This window comes from Barbus barbus, assembly GCF_936440315.1.
Source record: "Barbus barbus genome assembly, chromosome: 21".
Taxonomy (NCBI): domain Eukaryota; kingdom Metazoa; phylum Chordata; class Actinopteri; order Cypriniformes; family Cyprinidae; genus Barbus; species Barbus barbus.
In genome coordinates this window covers 985,233-1,006,532 of record NC_136749.1, presented here as the reverse complement: position 1 = coordinate 1,006,532, position 21,300 = coordinate 985,233, and the positions used below count along the sequence as shown (strand labels likewise).

Below are 21,300 nucleotides of genomic sequence, written 5' to 3'. Positions count from 1 at the left end.
GATTGATGATGTGCTTCTCGTTACAGGACACTATCACATGGACGTGGCAGGGGCCCGGAGCGTAAGTGCCTAATTTCTCCACAGCTTTTCATAGCTGTAGTGCTAGATGGACATAAGGAGTGCAGGTGGAGCTTCACTGCCAAAGCAGAATATATTAAAGGAAGGAACCTTCATTTGGAAAACAGCACACGTCAGTGTAACTCTGCTCTTTTGCAGGTTTAAGATCCTGTGGTTGACTCTGTGTCAGCTTCACAATGAGTTCGAGATCGAGGTGAGTCTCTCTTCTCTGACATGTTTTGTGTTGTCATCTGAACCGTAGAAGATCTTCTGAAGAGCGTATGAGAGAGTGTCTGTGCAGAGCTCGTCTGTGAGGTGTTTGCAGTGGCTTTTAGCTAGAGTTGGGTATCGTTTGAATTTTATCAATTTCCCAGTTTGGATTCCAATGTGGTTAAAAAAAATGAAGTCAAACATTTGGATCTCAAACATGTTTATTCTGTCTCTTTTTGCTAAACATTTAGTTACTGCTGAATACCATGAACAAAAATCAGCCAGCTACATAAAAACTGGACTCGATTAAGAGCTATTTGTGTGCAAAATAGAGCTGCACAAGTCTGGATTTTGGAGGTTGTAGTTCTCTCACAATTTGGAAGAAAAAAAATCTTAGACAACTAAACAAAATCTCATGGAATATTAATAGAATGATTCAATGACCCACTCGTGGTTTACTTGTTTCATTACTGGATGAATCAGTGTTTTTGAATGAATCTCTTGAATGAACGATTCATAGACAAATACATTTTTAACAGCCCCTTTTTTCCACCTAAAAGTAAAAGATGCACACACAGGAATTGATAGGTAGAGTTGAAATTTAAATTTTACAACAAGTATCCGATTCCTGACCTTCAGTATCTGATTCTGGAATTGATTTTTGATTCCCAACACTATTTTTAGCACGTAACTATGGACAGAGACCTATGATTTCTGAATCAGAATTCAGGCATGAAAATGGAGTGTACTGTGTAAAGTGAAGTGTCACAGAATTTGCCTAATTTTAGATGAATGATTCAAAGGTCAGGCGGTGATCTGGATGAATGTGTGTGAATATTAAAGCACCGCTGTGTGAACGTGGAGCTGTGTTTGCTCTACTACACACACTGAAACATGACGCTTGTCTGCGTCTCACTATATTAACACATGACCTTCATCTGAGAGTCACTTCAGCAGCATTTCAGCATGTACTTTGAGAAAAACTATCAGCAGATACACACAGAAACTCAACGATCTGCACTAAAACACGCCGAAATAAAAGATCAGACAGAAACGCCAGAAATATATTGCTATTGCACATTAGAATGTACGTCTCAGTGTAATAATTAACAATAATAATAATGTTGTATTTTAAGGAATATCACAATATTCTGGCATGTTTCAATTTTAACAGTAAAGCTCTGTTGAGCAGCACTTTGTTTGTCAAAACACATAAGGGATCGTTAAATTTGAATTTGATTACATTTTAAGAAATTCATGAAATAGTTTATGCCTTCATTTTGTTCAGTAGTTTTTTTTTTTTATAACTAATCTATTTTTATTACTTGGTAAGTCCAGGAAATTTCAGATACAAAACACTGAATTTCAGAAAAAAAAAAACATTTCATAGGGCCCTATTATTTCAAATATAGAGAAAGTTTTATCAAATCAATTGATTAGACTTGCTTTTTAATGATTATGATTTAATTAAAATGATTATAATTATTAAAACATAATTTTTGTTGTTGTTGAGGAAGGAAGGGTTATTTAGGTGTCATGGTCTGTCAGCTCTCCTCAAGACACATGAGGTCGTTCACACAAGCTGAAGTTTATCAGGGTTAGTAATGTGAACAGAGCTCTAACTCTACACATGAGCAGAATATTAGTGATGCTCGACCTGGCAGAAGAACACAGGTTTTGATTAGATTGCTGATATTAGTGTGTCTGTGTCTGTGTTCTGGAGTGATTCCTGCAGATTCTCCAGACTCGTTCTTGTCATTAGAAGTCATGAAGCGGTGGTGGTAAAGTGGGACGAGGTGCTGCATGTCAATAGCATTGATTTGACCTGCTTTAGCGTGAGCTGCAGTCCAGCATGGACAGACTTTGCTGAATGCTGTGGTTTGTGTGGCTGCACATCACTTGAGCTGATTCACACCGACGAGTCTTCAATGTGCTTTTCTCTTTCTCAGTATCTGCCCATTTACTCGCCCTCAGAGGAGGAGAAGAAGAACCCAGCGCTCTTCGCTCACAACGTGCGCCGCTTGATGGCAAAGTAAGATCTCGGCGCTACTCATGGCCTCAATCTCTAACTGTATTTACAAAAAAATATGTACATAACTTTGTAAAGATGTTTAAATATTTGTGTTTGATTACCTGTTGTTGCCTGTTTAATTACTGTCCGTATCAGGGGTGTTTCCTCCGAGGAGGCAAGGGAGGCGGTGTCTCCTCAAAAAAACTGGTTGAGAAAATATATTACAAAAATAAAACAACACAAATATGACTAAATATTTATGTATAAAAGTCACTTGTTTTTATAAAGTAACACTCTCCAACAGCGACACCTGCAGCTAAAGTTACTGCTGAGGCTTGCCTCCCTTCAGTCCATTGACTTACAACAGAGACCCCTAGCGTGCCGTGGGTTTACTGGGGGGTCATTGAGAATCAATGGGTAAAATTCACACGAGAGGAGGCAATGCCTCCATCGCACTATAATTGGATGCGATTGGTTCGTGCGATTAAATCCCGCCTCTTGTTTTTGTGCGAGCTCTCAGCTTAATGAACTTGAAGATAATGATGGCATTATTGACTAATTATAAAGTAAGTAAACAACTCACCCTCTTAAATATCACTGCTTTGTCAGGTCAAAATAAAACTTGAAATGGCCAGAAAACATGATGACTGTCAGTTTTTAGTGAGCATTCAGCTTGATGAAATGAAATATGTATCTTTGTGCCTTTATGACGATGACCCAGAAATAAGTTGACTATTAAAAAGAACAGCTGAACATCAGTTCACAAATAAACCAGTGTTTATACACTAAGTGCCAATATCCCGCCTTGTTAGCATATCACTAAGAAAATATAGCTATTTTCACTTGGCATCTAACTAAGATTAATAAATGCTGTAGAAGTTTTGTTCATTCTTAGTCAAGTCTGCTTTATTGTCAATTCTTCCACATGTACAGCACACACATACAGAGAACTGAAAGTGTGTTACTCTCAGACGTAGTTCACGTCAAATACAGTAGTTTAATAATATTAACTAATGAAATCTCATTGTAAAGTGCTTTAAAAATATTGTTTAAATTATTACTGCCTTTTAGTTATTATTTTGGAATAAATGTAAAAATGCATAAAAACACTATGTAATGTATAATTAGTATTTAAAATATAAAATAAAAATAACGTTAATCAAATACAAAATAGAATTATATTTGTTTTCTCTTTTTGATGTAATGTTTATCTAACCAAGAAAATGTGACTTTTAATGTGAATTTTACACACACACACATTATATATATATAATATACAGACAGGGAAGGGGCCATTCTAATCTCTAAAGGCAGTGTATTCCAAAGTCATGGCCCTGTCACCGCAAACACACGCTCCCCTCTACGCTTAAATCTTACGTGTGGAACTACCAACAAAGCCTGGTCGCAAGATCTTCGGCTTCTAGATGGAGTGTATAAATGAAGGAGTTCAGAGAGGTAGACAGGAGCTAGGCTATGTAAAGATTTATACACAAAGAGTATAATTTTGAAGTGTATTCTCTGATGAACCGGCAGCCAGTGAAGAGATCTGAGAACAGGAGTGATGTGTTCATGTTTGCGTCGCTTCAGAAGAAGTCTGGCCGCAGCGTTTTGGACTAGCTGAAGATGTGCAATTTGCGATTTAGATATTCCGCAATATAAAGAATTGCAGTAATCTAGCCGAGATGTGACAAACAGCCATTTCTAGAGTTTTTGGAGTGAGAAAGTCTCTGATTTTAGACAGTAGACGAAGTTGATCGAAACTAGAACTGATAACGGAAGAGATATGTTTATCGAATTTGAAATGCTGGTCGACAAGAACACCTAGGTTATGCACCTGTGGTGATCTAAAAACAGATAAACAGTCCAAATCAGGGCTTATATACTGAGAACTCTCATTAGAACCAAAAACAATTCCTTCATTTAGGAAGAGGAAATTTTGGGCGAGCCATTATTTAACCTCCTCTAAACGTTGCAGAAGAGAGGTAATCACTGCGGAATTGTCGCTTTTGATTGGTAGATAGATTTGAGTATCGTCTGCGTAGAAATGAAATGACATACCATGTTTACGTAGAATAGAGCCCAGAGGTAGCATGTAGAGAGAAAATAGAGAAGGAGATAAGAGAGAACCTTGCAGAAGGCCACAGGATAGAGGTGCAGGGGAAGAGGAAACTTTCTGTCCGACAGGTATGCCTGAAACCAGTTTAGAACCCACCCAGGACTCTAGTCTGGATAATAGTGTGAGTGGTCTACGGTATCAAAAGCAGCTGATAAATCTAAAGGAATGAGACCCACAGAGTCTCCAGAGTCAGTGGTGATATAAATATCGGTTAGCACTCTCAACAGGGCAGACTCAGTGCTGTGGACAGACTTAAAACCAGATTGAAAAATCTCATAAATACAATTACTTGTCAGAAAATATTGAAGTTGATCCAGCACAATTTTCTCCCAAACCTTAGAAATGAAGGGTAAAACAGTTTAAAATGTATCCTCCGCGGTTGCCTCGCTTGCTCCTTCGCTTTCTCCGCGTGATGTTGAAGGGACATCGGCGGATGCAATCCGGGATGACCGTTCGGAACGACTCGTGTGTTTTCAAAGAGGCAGTCCGCATCCAGAGAGTAAGAGTTCGTGAAAGTGTCCACAACAGAGTTGTGAATATCCAAGAGTGTTTGACGTTCGTAATTAGGAGCATGCAGCAGTTCAGGGACAGAACAAACAACCAAACAATTACACACGACAGCAACATACGGCACGCCGAGCACACAGGCGCCATCTGAAATAAAGGAATGGAGTGGATCAGAGAGGCAAAACTACTGACCTGTTCATTACTTTAAGTGCAGGTCAGTTTCATCTGTAAATAGGCTGTAGTTTTGTGTTTGTTTACTTAGTTAAGAGTTAAACAGCTAGCAACTCTTAGCAGTAGCAGCCAGATGATGAATAATGGCCTACTGTAAACTAAACAGAATTACTATCATCACTCAAAATACTGCGTGATAAAGGACATCGTTGTAATCAACTAAAGTTACAGTAGTAATTTAGCAGACAACTGTTATAAAACATCATTATATAATACGTTTAGAGGGAGCTCGGCCAGATAACACAACCCTTACAAAAATTCAAACCAAAAACCATGGTTACTAGTTAAACCATGGTAACCACAAATTAACCATGGTTTTACTACACTAACTATAGTCTAACCATGAAATGTGTTGTGATATACTTTTATATTGCAACCATTTCACATTCAATCTTACATATACAACATAAAGACAGTATATTTGTAATATTTATTTAATGGCATCTTTTTTATGATTGAAGGCCAGCATCACTGATATCAATACTACTGATGTCTCTATAAAATAGTTTTTTCCCCTGAATATTTAACCCTTGACTGTACTGTAGCCATTATACAGTCACTGCTTTACAGTATAATTTAGAGCTATCACTTTTAACATTTATTAGACTTAACTTCTAATTTAAGTGAACTTAAAACAATCACATGAACCCATTATAATAAATTACATATTTACCTGTGCCCTTCAGCAGAAATATACAGAAAATTAATACTTACCAAACACTAAATTCTAAATTAAATATAGGTGAACCCCTTAAAGCTATAAAAGTTATTGATTTCCTCTTTTTTTTGTTCTTGGATTAATAGACATCACAGCAGCTGATTATTATCTTTTGGCCTGCTATTGCTTTAAAAGACACACACTCACCCTCAAGGCACCCTAGATGTATATGACTTTCTTCTTTCAGACGAATCCAATCGGAGTTATATTAAAATGGTCCTGGCTCTTCTAAGCTCTATCATTGCAGTCAGTGGGTGTTTCTGTTCAACAGTCCAAAACACGTCAAATAGTAAAAATTAAGAAAAAAACATGCTTCACACGGCTCCGGGGGTGAATTAAGGCCTCCTGTTGGGAATCCATGCGTTTTTGTAAGAAAAATATCCATATTTCAAATGTAATAATCAAATCTCTCTCACTTCATCTAACTGTCATAAACAGAAGCCCTTCCGGCAGATGATATAGGAGGTCGGCGTTGCGTGATTAGTGACAAACGTGGAGAGAGAACAAAACAAATCACCGGTCACAAATTAAAAGTTCAGAGGATTTTGATATAAGGTATATACTGGGTGAAATGCACAGACTCTCAGTGGTTACTGAACACAATCTAAAATGGGTACAGACTGCAATTGTCAGAAAACCTCTGGGGTTCTCAGGAATAAGATAAGATTCCTGAGAAACATTTTGAGGGAAGGGATAAATTCTCTCCTCCTCAAAGAAGCAATTAAGAAGGTGCCAGCATAAGAATCGAACAAGGGATTCTTCAGCCAGTGCTTTCTGATCCCAAAGAAAGGTCTATTCTGGACCTCGAAGAGACCTCAAATACCTGAGGAAATACGAATTCAGAATGCTGAGACACAAGCCCCTGCTCCATTCTATACAAGAAGGTGCTTGGTTCACCTCAATAGATCTGAAACTTCCATATCCAGATCCATCCCCAGCACAGACAATTACTAAGGTTTGCAGCGTTCAGCATTCGGCCTGTCTCTAGCACCCCACATTTCACAACGCCTCTGAGGCAGCAGGGCATAAGGATATTAACGTATCTCGATGACTGGTTCATTTTTACCAGATCAAAGGAGATAGCAGAGCTGCATACAAGGGCATTGTTAATGCATTTCAATGCTCTGGGGTTTGCAGTAAACCAGAAAAGAGCTCATTAAAGGGGTCATCTGATGCAAAATTCACTTTACATGTTGTTTTGAACATAAATGTGTGTTGGAAGTGTGTGTACACATCCATACTATAATGACAGAAATCCACCCAGTGTTTTTTTTTTTTTTTTTTTTTATCCCTATTTTAAAATAACCTTTCTCAAATCAGGCTGTTCTGAGATTCCAGTCAGAATGACGTAGTTCTGCACAGACCGCTCCCACGAGAGTTGATTGACCTGCCCTGAGCGAGCTGAGAGCTGTCCGCCATTGTGTCGACTCAGTGAAGCAATTGAGGTGTTTAGTTGTTGGATGTAATAATGAACATAGCGGTCGTCATTTGCTCCTGACATCTGAGCCACTGAAGACGCAGAGGATTAATATTACTTTCATTTTTGAAAGGAATGCACGGATCCCCAATGTGCCTAAATGTGTTTATGTTCGCGCAAATCATCCGTGATCCAGCTTTATCTACAGAAGGAGGGTTTTTTATGAATCTTTGCAAATCACCTTTCCTAATATGTGCTAGTTAGCAAGTTTCGCAGCTGAAGTTTACAGTACTGCTCGTCACCCCACGGATGAGAGGGGCGGGGTCAGCAGAGCTCATTAGCATTTAAAGCAGCATGGACTAGAACAGCGTGCTGAAAACAGAGCTGATTTTGACAGGATAAAATGGGTGTTTTTTTACACTACCATTAAGAAATTTTAACAAAAGTATGTTATAGGCTTTTCATTAAGACCCTAAAGAATCAAATCAACTTGTGGAAAATGGGCATCCGATGACCCCTTTATCTCCAACACAATCAGTGACATTACTGGGTTTAAACCTAAATTCAGTGTCTTACCGGGCAACCCTGCCTGAACAGAGGGGAGAGAGTTTAGGGAACAGTGTGAATCAGCTTCATCTGGGGAAAACCGTCTCTTTTCGGCTGTGTCTGGAGTTGCTGGGCCTCATGGCTTCAGTCATAGCAGTAGTGTCTTTGGGGAACACTTCCTCCCGCAGATAAAAGAATGACATGTGTTAGTCAGATCAGACAGCAAAGAGAGTGTTGTTATGCAGCAAGAAACACTTGCTGTCCCTCAGAGCGACACATGTTCCAGGCCGAATCAATATTGGGGCAGATAAGATGTTGACCGGTTTAATGTCAGTGTCATTATTCTATCGTTATTTTCATAACTTATGAAATAAAAAGTCTCTCACCTCAGAAAAATAGAACGTTTGGTTATAGTTATAGCCTTGGTTCTCTGAGGGAGATGCGCGAGACGTCTCAGCAGAGGGCCTGTTATTCTTACGCTCAGAAGAGCTATAAAGTATGCCATTCTGGGCCAGCGCTGCAGTTCATACAGGAAGGGGCGGGGCTTCCCGAGAGCGTGGGTCTGAAGGGCTTGATTGTATAGGGCTTCATGGATGACCACACAGGAGACGTTTCCCATAGTCTCACTCATCTCCCTCAGAGAACCAAGGCTATAATCATAACCACATTGTTTCTGCTGTAAGTTAGGACACTGATGAATGCGCATGTCTGATTGTCATGTGTTGTGTCTGAAGGGCGCTGCAGGTCCCCGTCACAGACTACTCGTTTGAAGACTGCCAGCTGGCCATGGCGGAGGGTCAGATCCGGCTGCCCGTCGACACGTGTCTGCTGGAGTTCGCTAAACTTGTGCGCAGTCTGGGGTGAGTCTCGTTATCATTACAGATGCTGATGAGGAGACTCAGCCTGCAGACACTTAACATGCACAAGATGACACTATGAAACACTACTTTTGTTTCCCAAAATCCTTATTTTTCAGTTAAAATTTTTCTATTGGAATTTTTATTTTTTTTATTTTTTTCAATTTAATGTATTTTTCCATTGAAAAAAAATAATTTCCATTTGAATTCCTTTTTTTTTTTTTTTTTTTTTTCAGTTTAGTTATAAAAAAACCCCCAAAAAATGTATGATTAGAATTTGAAATATTAAAAACGTACAATTTAGCATCAATTTATTAAAGGAAAATAAAAATGGCATTTTTAGAGCACTACAAAATCAGTTCTATTTTGTTTTTATGAATTAGTTTATTTTTTTAATTACTATTTATTTAAAAAAAAATTGTTACCATTTCTTTGGATTCCAATGATTTTACATTTTAGGTCAAATTTTAGTAATTAAAAAGCATGCGTAATTAATTGAAATGCTAACCCCCCCCCCCCCCCCCCCCCCCCCCCCAAATTTGGTTTATTTGTTACATTGTTTAATCCTTTTAATTGTTCTTGATTTTGCTGCAATGGTTTAATATTTTAGTAATCAGAAATGATGTGTAGTCACTTGCATTAATACAACTTTAATAATTTATTCAAAATATTTTACAGTAGGGTGAGATGGAATGTTTATTTTGATTTGTTTGTTTTTTTTCCAGAAATTCCATTGTCTGTTTTAATTTTTCCGGTTTTATGATTTAATGCAAATTTATTATCAAAAAGAGTGAGAGTTAAATGAAGGCATTAACACTTTAATATTTTAAAATGTAATAAAATAAACTTTCACAGGTTTACTGTTAAAATCAAAACATGAAAGAAAAATCACAATATTTCTTAGTTTTAATAAGTTGATTTTTTTATGACTGATAAGTACATTCTTCTGCTTGATCCTGACAGACACTAGTGCATCTCATGATCTGATTGAGTGTGCAGCCCTGCTTTTGATGCATTCGTAGAACATTTGCATGACATTCTGGCTTATACAGTAGATTGCATGTTCTGACTGGCTTGTGTGATTTCTGCATGGCTGCACTGATGTGAGTGAATGCGTGCTGATGCTGGATGAGGTTTGTACTGAATTGCTGGTGTTGAATCTCAGGCTGAAGCGTGTGAGCTCAGAGAAGCTCCTGCAGGATTATGGGAAGCGAGCTTGTAAACTGCAGGGTCAGAGACTGAGTCTGGAGGATTTCGCCCAGTTCCTCGAGCTGCCCGTGTCAGACGAGCTCAGACACATGTTTGCTCTCTTTGACGAGGTAAATTAACATCCATCCACACAGGTTCTGAGCAGATAAGCTGCTGTTTGTGCCCAATGCCATGAGATATTTCCGTCTCGTCTCTCTCTGAGCAGAATGAAGACCACTCGATGGACGTCCGGGAGTTTGTGATCGCCTTCTCTGTGGTGTGTCGGCCTGCAAAAACACTGGACACCATCAGGCTGGCCTTCCAGGTCAGATGAGTAGATTTTTCCAGGTTTTCTGGAGTGATTGAATGTGATGGTGCTCAGCTGTGAGAGTCTGCTGGTTTCTGTGATGTCTCCAGATGTTTGAGGCAGAGGAGGACGGTGCGATCATCGAGAGAGAGCTGATGTGCATCTTGAGGACGGCGCTGGGCGTCGGAGAGCTCAAAGTCAGCCGTCTGTTCAGAGCCATTGATGAAGAGGACTCGGGCAAAATCACCTTCGGTAAGAGATATGTGTTCATACTCACAGCTGACCTGCTGTCTTTGTTCTTCTCCTGGATTTCTTGAGAATGAGTCATTGTTTCTGTTTCAGCTGACGTGGCCTTGGATTGTGTAGATGATAAAACGTTCATATTTAACACAATGACCTAGGGCTGCACAATTAATTGAAACACAACTGACATGACTATATGGCTTAGTGTGATTATATGAATTAGATAAATACATGCACTGAATGTTTCAGAGTGAAGGGGTCCTTTACATATGTGAGTAACACAGGATTCAGTGTTCTTAGTGAGACGCTTTAACATACTCAGGAAACTATTGTGCCAACCATCTTATCATCAACAGAAAAGAAGCTTTAAGGGCTCCCTGCAGTTTAAACGTTTGATGGTTTATTGTTTGGAAATGAGGAAACTAAGATTAATGTTAGGTGAATATTAGCCATAAATGTTAGGATTGCAATTTTACAGTAATAATGTAATATAAAATTATTATTATGTAACTTTTCCTCAATACCCTGTTTGTGTTTTACAGTGGAATATTGCAATAGTAATATTTTGTATGTTTATTTAATCTTTTTATATTAATATAATTTTATTGTAATGTTTCATGTTTCTTATATATATATATATTCGTATTATTATTTTATGGCAATTTTGAGATATAATCACTTCAGCCAAAATTGTGCAACCCTACAAACAAGCACAGCAATCTGGATTTTTTTTCAATTGCATTTTAAAATTGCAATCATAAATTTGATAGGAAATTTTTTTTTTTTTTGAGTTCATGAGGATTTCATGCATCATTCTGCTATTATTTGATGGAAAATGCAAGCATATGTGAACATGCAGCCTCTTGTGTCTTTGACATAGTTCCCACCAGAGGTGTAAAGAGTACCGGAAAACCATACTTGAGTAAAACTACAGATACCTTACAGTGAAAATTACTCCACTACAAGTTACAAGTATCCAATTCCAAAACAACTTGAGTAAGAGTCTGAGTATCTGATTTTCACAGTACTTAAGTATTTTACTTGTATAAGCTCAAACATGCACTAGTGAATATATATATATATATATATAGATACAAACTGACTCCAAACACCACGGGCACAGAGAACGTAACACACACAAGAAAGAGCTTATTTGTGAGGAGAGCAATCATGTTTATTTTCTAAAACAAATATGAAACTGAACACCTTAATATTGCAATAAATATATATATTTTTTAAAAAGTCAGTCTTTTTGCACTGGATGTGCTGTTTCAGCCTCATTGGCAGCTGCAGTCATGTCCTTCTATATGAAACACCAGTGATTCTCAACTACTTGCTGAGGAGCTGGCATTCATGTAAAGTAGCCGTGTTGACAAGTTTGGGTGAGTAAAGGCAAAACACACAAGATCTAGTGCTATCAGTGCTCTGCAGCAGGCAGTATCACATCTTTTGTAGCAGAAACTGCTGCAGAAAAGCTAGGTGCCATGCAAAATGTAATGTGTAACTGCAACACTCATTATAAATGTAGTGGAGTAAAGAGTACAGATACTCACTCAAAGATGTAGTGAAGTAGAGAGTAAAAATTGTAGTTGTACTGGGTATCAAAGACATTAGCAGAGTATCCCAAAATATACTCGAGTTACTCCAGTACTTTCCACCTCTGGCTCCCACAAGTCGCTCTGATTCATGTGTGAGTTATTTAGCCGCTGTCTGTCAGATGTTGTTGTCCTGCTCTGACTCTTGTTCCTCTGCCGTCTCCCGCTGGCAGAGAGCTTTAGGGAGTTTGCTGATCAGCATCCAGACTTCGCCGAGCAGTACCTCTACTCAGACAACGCAGGCTTCCGCAGCAGCTCCCCGTCCCACGCCGCCAACGGCTTCTGCGCCGACTTCAGCCCCAGAGAGCAGAAGAAGCTGGACTGAGCACCGCTGCAATGTTTACTTCCTGCTGTCCGTGACATTTGATTGGTTCCTTTACGCTTGCTGGTTTTCTCTTCCCCTCAGCATCACTATTTCAAAAGCAGATTGAAGGGAATTTGTGTTTTGTTTTTGTTTTTTGGTCAGAGAAATACTTGAAAGCCAAGCACTTATTTAATTTCTCATTGGGGGATTTATTTGTGTGACTGATGCTGACCAACTGCATGTTTTTTGTAATACGGGATGAAAAGTTCCATCGGTAATGGATGCTAGCGGTTTCTTGCGCTCTCATTCAGTCACTCGTCTTTTGTTCTCTGTCTATCATGACTGTAGATGCCTTTATGAATTCATAAGTGAGTATTTGCATGGGCTCGATGCTTGATAACAGTATACCTCAGTATCTGATCTGATCGTTGAGCACCAGTGACCGATATCTGAACTCTGTCTCCTCCTGCTGGACGGACGTGAGCATCAGGTTTGAGGTGCAACATACGACTGGATTGAGTGCTGCTCTGAATCAGAATGAGCCAGTTTTATTATATTCTATCTCCTGATTTCTTAATATTTCGTCCCTTCGCTCAGGGGAAAGCGGCTAATGGTGTTTGTTTTGGGAGTGTGTGTGCTGGATTTCTTTTCTCATCCTTTTGTACAGTCAGTTACACATTTATCAATTTTGGATGTCCAATAATCATTTCATGATCACATGGCAATCAGCTGGGGTTTTTTGTTGTTGGTTTTTTTTTGGGGGGGGGTACTGCTTTAAGGAACTGAAATGAACTTAAATCTTGCATTTAATATGGACCAAATACAGAATAATGACACTGGTGTAGTTAGAGAGTTAGGAATCTGATCAATGTTATTCATTAGATATAGTCAATAATGGAGCGTTTACTTTTTGATAAGCATATTCCTGTATTTTTCTATTTTTCACGCACAGATGCAAGTGAAAAATTGACTCCAATAATCCGGCTAATACTTGTGGCTTATTCTGATATTATAGTAAATTTTGATCTGTATTTTACGTCAAGTAAAGTCTTCCTTTCTTCACCTGAGCTTCGGTTTCTTCACACAGACAGTCAGAGTCTGACTGATGTCACACCTGTGATTGGGCTGTTTTGGGGCTGTTTTGGGGTAAATGGACGATTTGTTTTCATGCATTCTGCTTTAACACACACCTGAGTGAATAAACTGCCTGATGTGATTGAAAACATTTATTGAATCACTTTTTTATTTTTATTTTTTTCATTTGAAGCACACAATGAGGCCGAAGTTAAGCGATATGCAGTTATTTTCTTAAAGTTTGGTCTTAAATTTGATTTTACCACAAAGATTTCAAAAGTTGTCAGGGTTTATTTTGCTAAAAGATACTATTATTATTCATACATTTTGTAAGATTATTTTATGGTAGATGAGCTAATGTGAAGATGCAGGTTTGATCAGTTTAATGCGCTTCTGCGGAGATGTTGGGTTCCCTCTTGACCTTTCTAGTGAAATCTGTCAGACCCTTGAAAGGACTTCACTGTCAGTTCTCAGTTCAACTCACATGTTTGGCAAAGCAATATTGTATTGATGTCACCACCTTTTTAAAAGTGATTTCTGATATGTATTTTGAATATTCCGAGTGCTGGGCATTGTGTGAATTTTGATATACATAAAAGAATTTCCTCTCACTGCCATGACAGATTTGTGATCTAAAGTGTTATTTTCAGATTGATCTGGTTTAGTATGATTAGCTTCTGTCTTTCTACACATCTGTGATGTTGTCCTCGCTGATGGCGCTATGTATGTAATTATTATGGTTACAATTTTCTTTTTCTTTTTTTCAAAACGATACAGATTTCACAAAGATTATTGTTGGCCTAGAATTTCAATGTAATTTTAATGAGGAAAAGAGAATGTATTGACAATCCATTACAATCAGCAGTCAGAAGCGCATCACGTTTCAGTGGCGATAGTGTCAAACAGGAAGTGGTGAGCGGTGGATCTGGAGCCTGATGTACAGAGTCTCTGTGCTCATGACGGCTCCGGTCTCCAGCTCATCTCAGTCCATGCTTTTTCTAAATTTGATGCGTATTTACTCGTGCTGGCACTTTAGATTTTGAAGCTTTCTTTTCATGAATCCTCTGACAAATGTGATGGTATTCTGGTGTTCATGTGATCGTTTACTATGTTACAGTGACCGGTTTCTGTGTTACAGTTAACTGTTACGGTTACAGTGATCAGTTTCTGTTTTACAGTAATCGGTTACTATTTTCATGTTACAGTGATCAGTTACTGTTACAGTGATTGTAACAATGTTACATGTTACAGTGACCGGTTTCTGTGTTCCAGTGATCCGTTTCTGTTTTACTGTAATTGGTTACTGTTTACATGTTACAGTGATCAGTTACTGTTACAGTGACCGGTTTCTGTGTTACAGTGATCAGTTACTATGTCACAGTGATTGGTTACTATGTTACAGTGATCCGTTTCTGTTTTACAGTAATTGGTTACTATTTTCATGTTACAGTGATCAGTTACTGTTACAGTGATTGTAACTGTTACGTGTTACAGTGACTGGTTTCTGTGTTACAGTGATCAGTTTCTGTTTTACAGTAATCGGTTACTGTTTTCATGTAACAGTGATCAGTTACCGTGTTACAGTGATTGTAACTGTTACGTGTTACAGTGACTGGTTTCTGTGTTACAGTGATCAGTTTCTGTTTTACAGTAATCGGTTACTGTTTTCATGTAACAGTGATCAGTTACCGTGTTACAGTGATTGTAACTGTTACATGTTACAGTGACTGGTTTCTGTGTTACAGTGATCAGTTTCTGTTTTACAGTAATCGGTTACTGTTTTCATGTAACAGTGATCAGTTACCGTGTTACAGTGATTGTAACTGTTACGTGTTACAGTGACTGGTTTCTGTGTTACAGTGATCAGTTTCTGTTTTACAGTAATCGGTTACTGTTTTCATGTAACAGTGATCAGTTACCGTGTTACAGTGATTGTAACTGTTACATGTTACAGTGACTGGTTTCTGTGTTACAGTGATCAGTTTCTGTTTTACAGTAATCGGTTACTGTTTTCATGTAACAGTGATCAGTTACCGTGTTACAGTGATTGTAACTGTTACGTGTTACAGTGACTGGTTTCTGTGTTACAGTGGCTTTGTTTTGATATGTACTCATTCAGATGATACTGTATTGTGCAGAAAGGGATGTGGGTTTGCTCTGGATCTGATGGGGTTGCAGTTCTTGGACATTAAACTAATTCATTCTTATCTGATGGGAATCATTGTCTTTGTGATGTAAAGTGAATCTCATGAAACCTGTCAAGAACATGTTTGTCTTTACCCTAAAACTAACTTTTTTGGGGGGGTATTTTATTATTGTAACACAAACATTCACCCCAAATTCATATTATCATAATGAAGTAAAGTGTTATTTCTGTGAAGACAATAAAAAGTAATGCTATTTTCAATTAAACAATAATTTTATTGGTGTTTTAAATGAGACTATTAGTATCTCAAAGTATCTCAATTGTTTACTTTGCTTCATTTCATTCGGAATATTATTGAACAAAATCATATGTAATAATCAGAAATGTGTGATCTGAGCAAACCTTAGTCTCCTTTCTCACAATCAGAAGCGGTGATTTAAGATGGAAAGAGTTTTGTTTTTCATTGTTTTCATCAGTTTTGTGATCTAATGATCGTGTAACTTGATTTTTTTCAGCATAGTTTATTTAAAATACCTCACAGAAGACCTGCTCTGCTCTGTATCTGTAAATGTTTCTTTCTTTATTTCTCTGGTGTCTGTGACGCATGTCTAACTCTGAGCTGAAGAAGAAAGGCTGAACTCCTCCAGGTCATGTGTCTTTCTGATGGCTCTTCTGACACTCGTCCGGCTGAAGTAGATCTTAGCTCAGTTTTCTATTTTGCCCTGACTTTTATTTTGTAATGTATCAAAAAAGTCATTTTTACAAGATTCCTGGGCTTGTCTGTTTTGACTGCAATGAAATGACTTCTCATTCTGGCTCTTCAATAAAAAGGGACACTTGACTCTCTGTCTCTGCTTGTTTTCTGTCGTCCTCTAGAGGAGCGGATGGGCTTTTTCTCTGAAACACCAGCCCTGCTGAGATCACATGAGCTTCAGCTTCAGATCGTCATCATATAAAAACTATAATGATAAAAGTTCAAGTAGTGTTTCTTAACTATCATATTGTCTTTTCAGGGTTTCTGCAGATCATAAAAAGTCTTAATTTGCCCTTCCGCAAATTAAGTCTTAAAAAGGTCTTGAAGTCTTAAATTTACCCTCATAAAACCAGAAGAAACCCTGCTTTTACCCAGATTTTAACCTCCTTTATACGTATAGTCAAACTCAAATTTATTCAGACCCCTTCAACATTTCTCACATCATAACATTTCTCACATCATCAGTTTATTCGCTATAGTTTAGACAATGGTAATAAAATATGTCAAGAACTCTGTGTCAGAACAAATTCATCTTGATAATGTCAGATAACTTTGAGGTTTTATGTAATAAATTTGGTTGAATAGCTGTCAGCTGTTACATTTAAGTCCACAATTAGATAATACTAATACCAGTTTAGCTCAACCAATCACCAAGCAATGCTTCATTTTGTTCAGTCTGTGGTGGAAAAAGGTCGCGTTAGCAATTAAAGAAAAAAACACACAGGGTTAGTTCACCCAAAAAATTATAATTCTGTCATTAATGACTCACCCTCACGTCGTTCCAAACCCGTCAGACCTCCGTTCATCTTCAGAACACAAATGAAGATGTTTTTGGTGCATTCTGAGAGCTGGAAGGACCCTTGGTGTCTGGAGGGTCAGAGAGAGATCCATAGATCGATGAAACGGGTGAGAGTCAGTGTTCAATGTTCAGGTATGGTTATTTCAAGAAAAAGCATTCTGGTCTATTTGTCTCGTGTTCTGTGAGAGTTCATCTCTGTGTTTTTCTGAATATATTTGCCCACACTGTTTGGAGCTGTATAACGGTGTGTTGGGATCGGGGCCACCCCAAGCATGGGGCCCTGCTTGCAATGTATTCATTGTCAAATTCCAAATTAGTTTCATTTTAATTCTTAAAAATGAAATAAAATAATAGTTTAAGCTATCAGGCCCTGTTACAATGTGCCAGATGTTATGATATGCCCCATCTATGGGGAATGTTGTCACATTTCACTTCCATTATTCTGGGGTAAATAAAGAAAATTAAAAAAAAGTATGCACTGTAATTATGAAACAAAACAACACACATTTGTACTAGACGTGTGAAATTAATGTGGAAAAATATGAAACTGAGAAAGTTAAAAAAGTATAGCTGGATGTCATGATTCTTTAATGGACTGATGTGATTGAATCGGTCATGGATCAGCGTCTCCTGAAGCTCATCACTGTGTTTTTCCTGCTTCTCTCATAAATGCATGAGTGGATCTGATGAATAGTGAAAGATCACTGATTGACAACAGCGTTTCTCCCACAGCGTCCTTGTTCTCACAGAAGTGTCTTCATCAAATGAACTGCTCTTTTAATTGGCTCCAGTCAGGTGTGCAGTGGAGAGCGGCTCTATGGAGGATTGTTTAAAAGCAGTGAGTCTTACCATGACAGTGGCTCTGAGGAATCTCTCATCGTCTGAGAGAGAGAGAGAGAGATGTCTGGACCATGACCGCTCTGTCATTCATATACATTCACTGCTTTCTTCTGCCATTGTCAACTTTTTTTTTCTTTGCATGACTGTTTTTCTTCATCATTGAGACCCGAGCAGCAAGAGATCTCGGTTTGGCATTAAATGTGAAATCTGCAGATCCCCATCAAACCTTCAATCAGTTTGATCATGTTAGCAGGTGGTGTGTGCTGAAAACGAATCTCTGAAAGGTGTTGATTATTGAATTAGCCCTGTCAGCCACTAATGATAATAATATTTGTTCAAAGGCCATGCTGGGATATGAATTAACACTCCTATGCCATTTGATAAACACCACATTATTTTCCTGGTATCACGCTGTTTTGTAAAGGTACTGAAGAGTGCTATTTTAGTATTATTTATACTGTATACTTTATAGATTTTTTAAATTAATTTTAAGTTAACTTATTTTTTTATCAGTTTTTACTTTCATTTTTAGTAATTTTGTTATAAAATGTTGTTGTTTTTATTTTATTATTATTATTATTAAATCTTTCTTGTTAATGAAAATGTTTTAATAGTTTTAGTAACACCAATAACCCTGCTACTTAAAAAATACAGTATATTGAGGAGACCAGGGCTAGTTATCATTAATTTTACGATGTTTTGAACAGATATAACCCTTAAAGTATTAAATACAAAAAGAGCTGTTTAATATTTCAACTACACAAAAAACGTTTGTTCAATTAAAAAAATAAAAAACTGTAGCATGTTTTCACGATGAGCTTTTCAGCTAAATATAATATATCAAACAATTATGATGCTCATCAAACAACAATAACTATAAAATATACTGTAAAAAAATAAACCTTTTAGTAAAACATTTTTTCCAACATGCCACTGAAGAAAAATCCTCTCATCTTGAGAACACGGTTCAGTCTTTCAGTTCCCATCCAGCCTGGTTTAGCATGCTGCTTCACGGTTCTTGTGAAATTACCACATAATTATGGGGGTAAAATTGTAGCATAATTGCAAAGAAATAGATTATGATCCACAAATAAATGTAAATAGATTAACTAAAAAAATAAACATATTGACAAATAAATAAAATGAGATCCACAAATTAATCTTAGAGTTTCACAAACAACAATTAAATTCACAAAAAAAAAACATAAAATGGCATTTTCAAATAAAAAACATATTCACAAATATGTTCTTATGTCACAAACACAATTGTGCCTGGGATTCATTTGTGAATTGCGTCCTGTGTATTTGTAGAGCACTGCGTGCATTTGTGGATTTATTTTTAAACATTTAGTGTCAAGACGGTGACAATCCACAAATGCGTGGACTGCACCCACCATCTACTCAAGCCAATCAGATAACAGCATCACTTCGCTGACCAATCATAGCACGAGGCTGGATCTGGGCCAAAACTATGATGCTGTCTGGGATGCGTGTGTTCTTTTTTTAAATGTGGTGCAGGTGTGTTGAATATAAGTGCATATAAATGTAAGACGAGATTTATTGGTTAAAACACTTGATCACACAAACAATAATTAATATAAATCAGACTTACTTGTTTTGATTGTAAAAGTTACTTAACGGCATCCAAAGTAAATGCACGGCTTTTATCGTCCACTCACAAATCCCCAGTACACACTGCAATGAAGCTGAGGCTGCTACCCAGATGGTCATTTGGGTCCATATTATATGTGTTATTATGCTCTATATTTGTCACCACGATTGTGCTTTAAAAGGCCATGTTTCATGCCATGTCTACTCTGTTCGCTGTAACAGCTGCAACTGGACGGACGCATCAAAGCAAAGTTTGTCCTTCATCGTGTCGCGCCTCGTCCAGTGTGGACAGTATCGCTGATTATAAAGATTTATATTTACCTTGGATGCATCGCGGGGGTATTACTGATGATTCTCAGGATCAATGATCATAAATTGTATATAATCCTAAATGTATCCTCATTCACTGATCCTGATGGAAATAGAAAGAAGCCTTGCACTCCAAAAATCTTTTGGAGACAGGATTTTTTAACCACACAAACAACACTTCAGCTCAATTTGAACTAAGTGTCCATAGAATGAAGTTCCTTACAGGGGTGCAAAATGAATCTGCTCCTGCCCTGATTGTAAAGGGAAACGTGATTGGTTAAAGTGAGAGCGTGCGATGATTGGTCAGCGAAGTGAGGCTGTTATCTGATTGGCTTGAGAACACGGTGGGTGTAGTCCACGCATTTGTGGATTGTCAGCCTCTTGACGCTAGAAATGTTTCAAAATTCACAAATGCACAGCGAGCGATCCACAAATGCATACAGCGATCTGATTTAATTCATGTTTTTGAAACTCTAAGATTTATTTGTGGATATTCTATTTATTTGTCAATATGTTTTATTTTTGTCAATGTCTTTACATTTATTTGTGGACCATAATCTATTTATTTAGGATTATGCAACAATTCTACCCCCATACATAATCAATGTTGACCATATGATGCTGTCAGTTTTCCTAAATTTTGTCAATTAATAATGTCAAGTCAAGTCACTATTATTTGTATAGCGCTTTTAACAATGCAACTTGGGTCAAAGCAGCTTTACATCAGCTTTAAAGCCAGGTGGCTTTATATCAGCTTTACAGTATTTAGATGGGGAAATAGTGTGTTGAAATAATGTCTTTCTCCTCTTGTCAGACAAAATAGTTGTTTAAATCTAGGCTAAAGCAGAGTCAGATTGTGTAAAGGACTCATCTGGTTCCTGTGGTCTTGTCCCAATGGCCGTCTAGGAGACAGGGTCTTCACTGGGGATCAGTCTCTGGGGCTCATCTAGTTGTTCTGGTCTACGCTGACGTTCAGGGCTGTAGAGGTCATCTCTAGGTGTTGATCCACCATCTGATCTGGATACGGACTGGATCTGGGGGGCTACGGTGACCTCGGAATAATTAAGAAACAGACTAATATTAGCGTAGATGCCATTCTTCTAACAATGTAACAAGTACATCAGGTGTTTTGGGAAGTGTTCCCGGTTCCGGTTGACCTAATTAATGCAGCCTAACAATCCTTTAACGGATCTGAATTATAGAAATGTGATAGTGTGTTATGTGTAAGTCAGGTTAAAGAGATGGGTCTTTAATCTAGATTTAAACTGACAGAGTGTGTCTGCTTCCCGAACAGTGTTAGGTAGATTGTTCCAGAGTTTGGGCGCTAAATAGGAAAACGATCTCCCGCCTGCAGCTGATTTTGATATTCTAGGTATTATCAAATGGACGGAGTTTTGAGATCGCAGCAGACGTGAAGGACTATAATGTGATAAGAGCTCGCTCAAATACTGAGGTGCCAA

At 37.8% G+C, this 21,300-nt stretch overlaps 1 protein-coding gene across 2 annotated transcripts in view; it reads left to right on the top strand.

Annotated features, from left to right (window-relative positions):
- The window catches only part of LOC306887293 (lysophosphatidylcholine acyltransferase 1-like), a 37,762-nt gene extending 21,393 nt beyond the window's left edge, over positions 1–16,369 (top strand). The window contains exons 7-15 of one of the 2 annotated variants that reach the window (XR_013785672.1): positions 27–61; positions 217–271; positions 2,217–2,299; positions 8,548–8,673; positions 9,836–9,989; positions 10,085–10,183; positions 10,276–10,417; positions 12,177–14,476; positions 14,560–16,366. Coding sequence is in view for 1 of the 2 variants with exons in the window: in XM_079444920.1 (XP_079301046.1) it covers positions 27–61; positions 217–271; positions 2,217–2,299; positions 8,548–8,673; positions 9,836–9,989; positions 10,085–10,183; positions 10,276–10,417; positions 12,177–12,328 (846 nt within the window). In the remaining variant the exon portion in view is untranslated. Of the gene's footprint in view, positions 1–26; positions 62–216; positions 272–2,216; positions 2,300–8,547; positions 8,674–9,835; positions 9,990–10,084; positions 10,184–10,275; positions 10,418–12,176 lie in introns of both variants that reach the window. The other variant, XM_079444920.1, reaches the window with a different exon arrangement.
- The last annotated feature ends 4,931 nt before the right edge of the window (positions 16,370–21,300 follow it).